Source organism: Motacilla alba, chromosome 6 (assembly GCF_015832195.1).
Source record: "Motacilla alba alba isolate MOTALB_02 chromosome 6, Motacilla_alba_V1.0_pri, whole genome shotgun sequence".
NCBI classification, from domain to species: domain Eukaryota; kingdom Metazoa; phylum Chordata; class Aves; order Passeriformes; family Motacillidae; genus Motacilla; species Motacilla alba.
The window spans coordinates 20,011,876-20,023,678 of NC_052021.1; the positions used below are offsets into that span (position 1 = coordinate 20,011,876).

Genomic DNA, 11,803 nt, shown 5'->3' on the forward strand with positions numbered 1-11,803 from the left:
CTTTTCATTATCTTTAAGGCTTGCAACTAATATTTAGGCTTTCAGCCTATATTTGACAGGAAGAAAAATTTTAATATTGAGGTGGTTGAAGAACTTAAAGCTTAAATGTCTTTCATTCCCAACATCATCTAGAAAAACCAATTACAGAAACTAGCTTGTCATGCTTTATGGACAGAGAAGCCTTCATTCTCATTCCAGTTAAAGAGCTCCCTAAAAGACTGATCAAAATCAAAACAATGTTCCAAAACGTACATCTGCCAACATAGGATATGGTTTAGATTATTATTTTAACAACTTAAATATTTAGCAAGGTTTAAGAACAGCAAGAGGAAATAAGCAGATGAAGCCATAAGGAAACCCTGTATGTTTGAACAAAGAAAAAACCAATCATCTGGGGGTTTTGGCACGAGAAATGTATTGAAAGAGTTTCTGCTAGAACTTGAGACAAAAATTACAAACCACTATACCTAGATGTTGATTTCTGGTCATGTAGCATATTTTCTACATTTACTTGTGTGTTAAAGGCAAGAAAACAATCCTTTTTTCAGTAACCTGTTCTTCTCTACTATGTGTAAACAAGATTCATTGACATCACACAGACTAAAGATGTTTTTTAATGTAAGCTTCCACATAATTTTTATTTTGTACTGACAAAGCAGCATTCATATTATGTAATTTAAACTACTACTGAATTCTACTTCCTGAAGTTTTTTTACTGTCATCAGTTTTAGGCTGCTCCAGTTTGCCCTCTCCAACACCCTTACTAAGAAGATATGTACTGGATCTGCTCCCAGGGGTAGCTCATCACGTAACCACATAAGCATTGAGCCAAGAGGAGAGAGCAGGGCTAGCTGACAATCCAAGTTTGCATCAATCTGAACAGCTTTGGAACCACACCTTTTTAAGTGGCAATTCAAACACATGCATATTACACACGAAGTGAAGCAGTAAAAAATGCAGTCTGTCTTCCTACCCTCCCCTGAAAGCTGCTCTCAAGGGCAGTGATGGTTAAGCAGCAGAAAAACAATCCCAGTTCACAGTTTCAAGTATTAAGCAAAAAAGGGTGCCAAACGGGAATTTTATTATTATGTGAGGCTTTTAAGAGATAATAAAGCAGTTTCCTGACCTTGTCAGCACTAGCTGAGCTTCAGTGTTCAGGAAAAGCAGAGAACAGACAGCTGTAAGCAGGAACTGATTCCACCACTTAAGTGGAATCTTCTCATACCCATAAAGACATTCAGATTCAGGGTGCAGGTTTTACCTACAGAAACTCAGACAATGACAGCTCCTCATGTCCCGATACATGGAAAAGGTTTTTCTGTGAGGTAATGAAAAACACCTGGAGGACACCTCAATCACTGGTCCCAGCCAGCACGGCTTCATGAATGGCAAGTCTTGATTGTCAAATCTTCCACCAAAGGGTAGCCCACCCAGTCAATCTAGGAAAGCCAGTACACATAATCTTTTTGGACTTCAGCAGAGCTTTTGGTACTGTCACAGCATCCTTCTGGACAAAATGTCCAGCACACAGCTGGATAACTGTGTTACACGGCGGGTGAGCAACTGGCTCACGGGTCAGGCACAAAGAGTGACAGAGAATGGGGTGACATCAGGCGTCCAGTCTCTGATGGGCTCTAGCCTCAGCCCAGTTCTCTTCAACATCTTCATTAATGACTTGGATGCAGGACTCCAAGGAATATCAAGTTTGTAGATGACACTAACCTGGGAGGAGCTGCTAACTCCCTCAAATGCAGGGAGGCCCTGCAGATACCTCGATAAAGGTAGGGCTGAGCAATCACCAAACATACGAAGTTTAACAAGGTCAAGTGACAGATTCTGCACCTGGGGTGGGACAACAGACAGACTGGGGAATGAGAGGCTGGAGAGCAGCACCACAGAAAGGGATCTGGAGAGGCCTGGTGGATGGCAAGGTAAGAGTCAGCAGTGCCCTGGCAGCCAGGAGGGCCAAGCGTGTCCTGGGGGCACTGGGCACAGCATGGCCAGCTGGGCGAGGGAGGGGATTGTCCAGCTCTGCTTTGCACTGGGTGTTGCACTGCGTGCTGAGGGCTGTTTTGGGTGCCATAAGGTAAGAAAGACATTAAGCTCTTAGAGAGCTTAATGGAGGGCCACGAAGATGGTGAAGGGTCTGCAGGGGAAAACTTATGAGGAGCTGCTAAGGTCACTTGGTCTGTTCACCCTGGAGAAGAAGAGACTGAGGAGACACCTCACAGAGGTCTTCAACATCCTCATAAAGGGAAGTGGAGGGGCAGGTGCTGATCTCTTTTCCCTGTAGTCAGTAACAAAACTCAAGTAAATGCCCTGAAGCTGAGTTAGGAGAGGTTTAGGCTGGATATCAGGAAGTGATTCTTCACCCAGAGGATATCTGGGGACTGGAACAAGGTCCCCAGGGAAGCAGTCATAGCACCAAGCCTGTCTGATTCAAGGAACGTTTGGACAATCCTCTCAAGCACATGGTGTGACTCTTGGGGTGTCCTGTGCAGGGCCAGGAGCTGGACTCAATGACTCTGACAGGCCCTTTCTGACTGAGTACATTATGATACTCTGACCCTAAAGTATTATTTGTATTCCGTGCCTTTGGGATTGAAGTCCCTGGATCTGCCTTCACAGGATGCAATGCTTATTGGCAAAGGAAAAGACATGTGACCAGACAGCTATAAATCAAAGAAAATGCCCACCACCTTTAGTGATTTAGAAAAATCTCTCAAGTGTACAGAACACAGCATTCTCTTTTAGAAAAACACTAGACTGAGCTAATAACTGAAAACCTCCTCAAGATACAAAGGACCAAATAAAGATTCCGATGAAAATTTTCTTTAAACATTACTGAGACAAGACCCAAAAGTTTCAACTTGGGAAAAATTCCACTTCCTGTTACTAAATGTTTAGTCCTCCTGAAATGTGAAGAACACCAAGATCAGTAATAAAAGTATTTTTCTTTAGTATTTGTTGCATTCAAGATAAAGCCTACAAAAGTGAGAAGATGTGCAAGAGAAGTGATAAATACAGACTTAAAAGAGCCAGCATGAGAAGTGGGACTGAAGCTGCCCACTAGGACTGTCTGATGCAGTGTGGATGCCTGAATGGGATGTGTATGCATACTGTCACCCTTCCACCAAACTTTCCTCAAACCTCTTCTGTAGAATGTCTGTATGACCCTGGCCAACCTGCATTTTCTGTGAAACTGCAACTACATTGCACTCCTGTACATTCTTAGGAAAGAGGCAAAAGCTTTAATGTAAATCCTTCTAAGTTTACAAAGGCAAAGGAGACTCAAACTTGGTCTTATAAAGAACTTTTGTATAGAAGGATCTGAAAAGGGTCATAAGCAGCATTAAATATAACCTATATCAAATACCTAAAAAATATAATCTTTTGCATAGAATAAAGAAAAGTGCAGCTACAGCGCAGCAGTCCATACCAGAAGAAAGGGCTAATTTAAGTGTGGTATAGAATTAACTGCTGTCTCTTAAAACTGAGACTACAGCAACTAAAGACATGTTTACAGGGAAAATCACTTTTGAAAAAAAATAGGTGATTAGGTTATTTCACTACGTCTGTGAAGTGCAAACACTTAAAACTACTTTTTTTTTTTTTTAAAGAAAAGCTGATAGGTAATTTTCACAAGTTAATTTTTCCTTGATATTACTTGGAAAAATGAAATCACTTTTTGTTTTTTTAGAATCTGAATTAAATCCGCATTTGGCATCTGTTTGTGCAAAATAATAATTAGAAAGCTTATAGAAGTACAAGCTTTATCTGTTCTATAAAAGCTGGTTGTTTAAGGATTATCAACTCTTCATTCCTTTCCAACTTTTGTACTGCAATCCCTGTGGTAATCAAGCACAGAATATTATTAAGTCTGGGAGACTTATTACCAGTGCTCTGAAAAATAGAGTCTAAGTGGAGAGTCAGGAACTTTAGGAAAATAAATATTATACACTTTTGAAAGGAAGCAACATCTTTGAAGTATCTCTCTACTGCCCATATTAGCATGCCTAAATATAAGAAAGAAAAGTATATACCTCATCAGCTCTAAAACATCTTCAATTTCGGTTAAAAAAAAAGTCAACTTATTTTACTGGATATAATTTGGTACTACAATTTGGTAAATTGGATATTTAAATAAATAAAAATAAATATTGTATTTATATATCTTTCAAGATTGCTTGTTTTGTAGTGAATTGGTGTCTATACTGTTAGATTGCCCTCTGTTTAGCTTTTTTCACACTGTGTCTCCACTTACGAATGGCGGTTCCGGAACTACTGGCTACCACACAAAGGGCACCACCCACAGTCCACCAAGTTGGTATGTGATTGAGAAAAAGAACTTGTAAAATAAAAGCAAACACCACATCCATTGTTCTCATTATTGCTACAGGTCCAGCTTTCTCTATCTGCAATGCTTTTGTGAGAAATATCTGACCCCCCAACCCTAACAAGCCTATTAATATTAGAAAAAACCTATCTTTACCACAATGTGGTAAACGCCATTCATTCAAAACAAACAATGCTATAACACATCCAATTAATCCAATGACTGCATAATACCAAATTGACAAAAAATAATGCACAGACTTTCCCACCTTCCTTAGTATAACAATAGTGGAAGCTGCAGAAAATGTGCTTGCAATCGCTGCTATAATTCCTTTGAGGTGGTCTGAGTAACTTCCTTCAATCCCTGTAACGTGTGAGCCAAACAGAAATGGTGGTCTGGCAATAAGAATCACTCCAGCGACTGCAAAGAGAGTAAACAGAAGATCCCAAAGGCTGTATTTCTCTTTGAGAAAGATCCATGCCAGGAATGATGTAAAAACAGGACTGGTAAAAGTTATAACAGTGGCATCAGCTAGTGGCATGACTTGGTAAGCGTAGTAGAGAAGAATCATAGCAGTAGAGCCAAGGAATCCTCGGAAGAAAAGAAAAATTCTTTTACCTTTTGGTCCCAAAAACCCTGTTCTGAAAAACAGAAATGTCACATTAATGTCACTACCTTGCTTATTTAATGACTAACATCCAAACATATTTAAGTGTGGTACACACCTTTCTAGACAAGGGAGTTTAACACCCAAATATTCTTAACTGTCTGATCACAGACCACTTTATTTCCATCATGACCCTGAATCACATTCAGAGCCCAGAACCTGTTCTTCTAGTGATTATTTTTTCACTTGCAAAATAACCCAACAGTATCTACAAATTACCCTCTGTTCTTTTAAGATCACCCCTTTGTGGAAATCAAAGCATTTGATACAATAATCCGAGTAGAAGCCTCTACCATTTAGGGAGTCAAAGATTTTCTGTTTTCTGAATCATATTAAGAAATGACCAACTAATCTAAAATAATGTAGTTATGCAACTGAAGTCCAAACCAAAATAACAATGCATTGCAATTGCATTTACGTGAGTGATAATTCTAGATCTAGTTTTAAGAAATAACTTGAAATCTAAACATTTTTTACACTTACTTGTAGTATATTAAACCAGGAAGAACAAATGCCATTTGGAAAACACATCGAAATGCACTCACTTCCACTGAATGTATATCTTCTATTTTTTTAAGAAATAAAGAGGCCACTGAGAAAAGGAAGGCAGACAGTATGGTATAAAACAGACCAAGTCCTGGGCACTTTGCAGCTTTCTTCTTTGCTCCTACAAGAGATAAACTACAGTTAATAAGGATCTATTAGAAGACTTCTCTGATCAGACAGCTCTGCACACTGCAGTGCTCCACGTATCTGCAATGATTTTTGTGATGGAGAAAAGGGGAACCAAAGAAACAAATGCAAATATTACATGTATTTACCAAACCTACCATGAAAATACTTTTTACTGACCATCATGGGTCTTTTTTGTTTCTTAAAACAGTAAGAGATGAACTCTAACACTTGGGATACAAAACATTGCAGTTCTACATGAGTTAGTAAACTTAACTTCTTGACGGTATCAGACTAGTATGGGTGATTTACTATAGGGACAACTCCCAATTCTGCCCAGGAACCAACAAATGTAACTGACTACAAAACAGTCCATAGTCAGATTCTGAAACTATTATCTTGAGAACCAGCTGCTTAGTTAGCCAAGGTTCCTAAGCAAAAGTTAATTTCCTTTCTCACAAATACACTATATAAAATCTCTGTACAGAAGTTCATTTTTGTTATACCTCCTGTTTATTTTGCAGCTAAATCACCCTAAATTTGACCAAGACCGATAACATTTTATCTTGCTGTAAGAATCCAAGTATTTTCTTCAAATAGGCATCAAATACAGATTTTTAAGCAGAGTAAATTTAAGTAACTGATGTTAGAACATCAAAGGCCTGATATCTATCACAATTCCATGAAGACCTTAGTTTATGCTTATTTATCAGACTTCCCCTTCCTGAAAGTTTCCCAAGTCTAATGTTTCTATTCAAGTTTCCTCACTGCCTCAGGCTCTCTTCAACAACATACTCTTCCTCGTTCCACTCATTTTCTCCACACTGAACTATTAAAAAAAAAAAAAAAAAGAAGAAAGGAAGCAAGGAGAGGGAGAACTGTGAGACAGAGAACTGTGTTGAAATCAGCAGCAGCTATCTCCAAGGAAATCAGCCTTTTTTGTTATTGCTTTGGTGCATAAAGGGAACAGTACTTCCACTGAACCTGGAGGTGAACACCAATGAAAACAGACCATCTAAAAATCTGAGTGGGATGTCACCTCACTATCTTTTTCTTTTTCCCTACTTGCATAAAACATTGGGAGCTACCTTCTGTGACTCCCTCTAAAGATAGGAGCAAGAACTCCATGTCCCAGAGGCAGTGTTTTGATAAAAGGGTGCCTCATCTCACATTAGTGTGGCAGCCGGTGAGCCTTATGGATCCTCTAAAACATCATCAGCTGGGTAATGCTGCGAGTTGCTTAGCAACTAAGTATGGGTTTGAGAGGTTTTTTTTTTTTTAAATTAACAAAACTTGTCACAAACCATTTTGATCCTCCTTGAGATCAGCACTCAGGGCTGAGAAACTGCATCTCACTTACTGCCTAGAAGGGGAGACTGCAGGCTGACAGTCCTAGGGACTTGGGCTTTACAACAGCAACCACAACCTGAAGTAGGCAAAAGGTTTGCTTCTCAAGGAATCCTGCCACATTGCAGCTGAGAGTTACAGCTTCTACTTGAAATATTTCTGTTTAGCAACAGCCTCTTACATAAAACTGACTATAAAAACTACCACAAACCAACACTGGACCAGGACACCTACCAACTATTAAACAAAGTGGATTTAAAAAATGTTCATGAACTACGTAATGCCTTAATCCACACAGTCACGTAACAGAACTACAAAATTAACAGTCTCTAATATTGAAACAAGAGGAATCAGACTGGCTTATAACTGAAATGGGAAATCCAAACCTAGGCTGGCTTATGGATGAACACAGCACAAACAGAACTATTAACTTTTATCTCAGGCATGATAGCTTCTCTGATTATTGCAGAATGAAGCCAACCTAAATAAAGGAAGCGTTGAAATGGAAAACCAATCAAATTAAAGCAAAATACACTGAAAGGATCTTATATCCAGAACTAAACTTTGGATTGTAAGGAACAAACAAAAATCAGAAGGAACTATTTCTGTAAGCTACCCAATAGACCAAGCCTATTAAAAACACAATATTCAGAATCTTGTAATACTAGAATTTAAACCATCAACATCTTGAATTGCCAAAGCATGTACTTAGTGCAATAAGAAAGTGATTTATTTCCTTTTAAAAATAAAATGGTCCAAGTTCTTCCACCAAAAACAAGAACTGCAATTCTGAGGAGTACTTATTTCAAAGTAAGTTTTAGGGAGAAGTTACATTAGGATAACATTCCCACCCCACAAAATATTAAGCCTCAAAATACCAGCCTAACACCATCAAAACAGTCAAGCACTCATGCTTTTTTCAAAGAATGTAGCAGCCTGAAAATCAAAAGATTTCAAGCAGTACCCAAGTCCTCTTTTTTGAGTGGCTACAGATTTAGTTTTCCAGTTTTATTTCCTGGCCATCTCCACACGTAATGCTTTCAAACAATCTTCCACTCCTGTTTTAAGCCATAGGTAAATGCCTCTCACTGCGAATTGTTTTTGGTGTAAATTCTAATTGAGTTTTTAATGTTGTACTTTGTTCCAAACAGTTTTTACACTTGCAAAATGCATGCAATGAAAAAAAAAATCACACTTCTCACATACAAGCATCTCAAGAACAGCAGGAGAGGCAGAGGAGTACTGGCTATGGGAAAGATAGTCAGTGAGAAGATGATTCTCCCAGACCTTCAGGAAAGGCAGAAGATTCCCCACGTTATAAAAAGCAGAAGAGCTCTCTTTGACTTCTGTAAAGTGTTAGGAGCACAACAGCCTGCAATGGAACTAATCATGGTCATGCAGACAAGATCTAGCAGTGATTCATAGTCTTCAGTCATCAACTCATTCAACAATTTTGCGAGGCAGACAACTCAAAACCGAAGTACTCTTTCTAGTTAATTAATCAAAGTTTCTCAGGATTTCAAACACTGGGGGTTTTTTCCCCCAAGCTTTGCTTTAGAAGTGACACTAATGTGAATTTCACTGATGAAGGACTCTGGCCTCTCCACAGCTCACCAACAAATCTATTTTCTGCTGGAAAGTCAACTACAGTCATTTTAATGACAAACACATTTTCACTGAAGTAGTTTTAAAAAAAGTACTCCAGATAACTTCAGAAATTATTTTAAGATGGCATTTATGTTTTAAGAGAACTTCACTTTAAACCTACATGTTCCATATTTCCCAATGCGTTTGTGGCTTTATCACTTTGTGGCTCTATCAGGAAGTCACAGTCCCAAGGACGTGGACTAACTAAAGCGCACTCTTAAACGCATTTATAGTGCCAGAAGTTCACAGGCAGAAGGCACCTCTATTTACCCAAACCTGTCAAGTCTTTACAACTTTAAAAACAGGAAGTACTGTTTTTCCTGAGGAAAAATCGCTCCCGAGATTCTCACAAAGGCGACAGAGCCGCCCGGCCCTGGGGGTGAGCGGTGCCGGCGCCCTGCCCGCTCCCGGGGCGGGGGGCACCGGGCACCCGGCCCAGCCGCGCCCGGCGCAGGGCACAGGGCGGAGGGGCGCGGAGCAGGTCGTGCTGCCGGCCCGCTGATTCCTCCACCGGGGCCCGCTTGTCCGGTCAAGAGGAGGAGGAGGAAGAGGGCGAGGCCGAGCCCGCTCACAGGTGACCCGCGGGCACCAGGTGCGAGCCGCCGCCGGCGGGGACGGCTCGGAAGTGGCGAGGCGGCTCCTGCCGCCGGCGGGGCGGGCACCGATGCCGGGCGCCCTCTGCAGCCGCCCGAGCCCGCTCCCCGCCCCGCCGCCACGTGCGGACGCCCGATGCCCTCGGGCCGCTTCCTCACCGCCGCGGACCGGCAATGTCACCCCGAGAGCGGGCAGCCGGGACGACGCTGCCCCCCTGCCCCGCCTGCCGAACTCCCCCTCCTCACCCGGCGCCTCGCAGCAGAATGGCCAGGACATGCCCGAGCAGCAGCCACAAGCGCGGCGCTCCTCGGCACCCGCCGCCTCGACGCCGGGCGCCGGGCACGGCTGCACCGCACTCGGCCCGTCCTCCTGGCCCGGCGGCACCTCCGGCTCCTGCCCGCCCGCTGCCGGAGCAGCGTCGCCCTCTCCGCCCTGACACAGCACCATGTGGACGCGGAGCTGCCACGATGCTGCCGGCGGCTCCTCGGCTGCCGGCGACACCTGCCCTCCTGCGCATGCGGTGCGGCCGCCCAGCGCCGCCCGCCGCCTTCCCTCCGCCCGCCCGCAGCGCCGAGCACCCGCGGGGGAGGCTACACCGGGTCCCGGCCCCGCCACCCCCCGCCAGGCCCCGCCTGGAACCGCGGGAGGACGGGCGGCCCGTCCCTCCCGCGGCGGGTACCTGCCTGCGAGCCCGGCGGCAGCGGAGCGCCCCTGCCGGGACGGGAGGCAGCGCCCGCCGCTTCCTTCCTGGCGGCCCCCGGAGAGAGACCCGGCGGGGGCAGCGGGAGCGGTGCCGGGGAGCAGCGAGGCCGCGGTGCCTCGGGAGGGGGAGCTCTGACCCCGCCGGAGAGCGGAGGGGGCTGCGCAGGCCGCGGCTGTTTCCGAGCAGAAGAGATAAAACGCTGGGAAAAGGTGACGCGAAGTTATTTTAGGGGCGTTGTTGCGTCATTTGCGCGCCCAAAGTGAAAGCAGCGCTGTGTGTGCCCGCGGCACTGACGCCCCTCAGCTCAGCCTGGCCGTGCTCATCGGCCCGGCCACTGCCCCGAGATAACTGCCCCGAGACAGCTGCCCCGAGATAACTGCCCCAGGTACTGCACCCGCCGCAGCCTCATCTGGCCGGGCTGTCACGGTGGGAGCTCCCGCTGGACCGGGCTCCGCGCCCCGTGGAAGAGCCGGGATGGCCCCGGTGCGCCTGTCAGCGTTGCTGTGGCAGTGAGCAGGGGCAGCGCATCGCCCCCTGCCTGCTCCGGCTGCACGCCTGGGTCAAAATGGAGATGGGAACCTGGTGGGCAATTCAGTCAGGATTGCTAGTAAAGTACAGAAATGTAGCCACCTCCTCGTGTGTTTTCCCTAAGAAAACAATGCTGCCAATGCCCTTGGGCAGGGGAATCCGAAAGGGTAGAGAGAAAAACAGGAGTAGCCCATTTTCCTCATCCGTGAAAAAGTGCAGAGTAAAAGAAGCAGAATAAATCTAAAATGCTATTTTTTCCCCTTTTGAGCAAGTTGAACTGTTATCAATAATTAAAATGGATGGGATTTCTATTAAAAGGAAAGATTTATGCTCACATTAATCACTTAGCTGCATAAATTAATCTCTGTTTATTTCTTTATTCTTAACAAAGGGAAATGAAATCTACAGCTTTAGCAAAATGAATGCCAAATGGTAGATAAAAGCTATTTCCTACAAACGATTTTAAGTTTTCCCTCAAGCTACCTCATAAAAGCTATTTCAAGCTTTTGCTGTCTCTAATTTAGCACATTTTATAGTCCATGCTAACCCACCAGAGGCTGTAAGTATTTCATTATCTTGGAGCCAGGAGTTGATTAATATGACCAGAATTGTTTCACAAATGGTTCTTAACTAAAAATTAGATGTGCTATATCAATTATTAAAATAAGAGAAATAAATTAATAAGGTTGTGTTGAAATCAGAATTATTTCTAAATATTTACATTATCTGAACTTCTGTTGCTATAAACCAAGAAAATAATTAAATATATGCTGCAGTATTTATAAACAACTTGTGTTACAGTTCCTATCAACACAGCTCTCTACAAAGTCTATACTGAAAATTTACTAAATCTTTCCTCTGGAGATACAAAATTTCCCAAATTTCTCTTAATTAAGAAGTTACTTTTTCTTAATGCTCTTCTCTATTAATCAGAGTTTGGTTTAATTTAGAGAGAAAGGTGCAAATAAACCTGGCAGCCTGCTGCTTTCTGAAGAAACTTCCACTTCTCTGCACTCCAAGGCAGCTTTCACAGGCCACTGTTCCATGAATCGCCAACACAAAGTTAGAGCTGACCTTCCCCGGACAAGTTTTGGTGAAAGGGCAGCGGGGATTGTGTCTCAGCAGCCATCCCAGGCTGCTGATCCCACAGGTGTCTCAGGGGAAGACCGGGCACATCCCCTGGGCAGAGGGGGTGCAGCAGAGCTCACCCACCCCAGTTCTTGTGACTGTCTGCACAGGCACTCGGTGAGTGGCCTTTGGAGTCAGTAACAGCAGAAGTAGCTGGCTAACTCATCTTCAGTGAACAAAA

At 43.6% G+C, this 11,803-nt stretch overlaps 1 protein-coding gene across 1 annotated transcript; it reads right to left on the bottom strand.

Moving 5' to 3' along the window:
• Positions 1-1,806: 1,806 nt before the first annotated feature.
• On the bottom strand, positions 1,807-11,540 carry SLC35G1 (solute carrier family 35 member G1). The gene is made up of 4 exons (XM_038140868.1): positions 11,465-11,540; positions 9,509-10,165; positions 5,487-5,670; positions 1,807-4,977 (listed from the first exon to the last, which is right to left on the bottom strand). Exons 1-4 carry the CDS (start codon positions 11,538-11,540, stop codon positions 4,218-4,220), a joined length of 1,677 nt encoding a protein of 558 aa, XP_037996796.1. The 3' UTR covers positions 1,807-4,217.
• Positions 11,541-11,803: the final 263 nt, after the last annotated feature.

Coding starts and splice junctions, on each gene's coding strand:
- SLC35G1 (XM_038140868.1), bottom strand. CDS start 11,540: ATGGAACAGTGGCCTGTGAAAGCTGCCTTGGAGTGCAGAGAAGTGGAA. Junction 5,671..9,508: donor ATTCTGCTGCGAGGCGCCGG/GTGAGGAGGGGG, acceptor TATCTCTTGTAG/GAGCAAAGAAGAAAGCTGCA. Junction 4,978..5,486: donor CCTGGTTTAATATACTACAA/GTAAGTGTAAAA, acceptor TCTGTTTTTCAG/AACAGGGTTTTTGGGACCAA.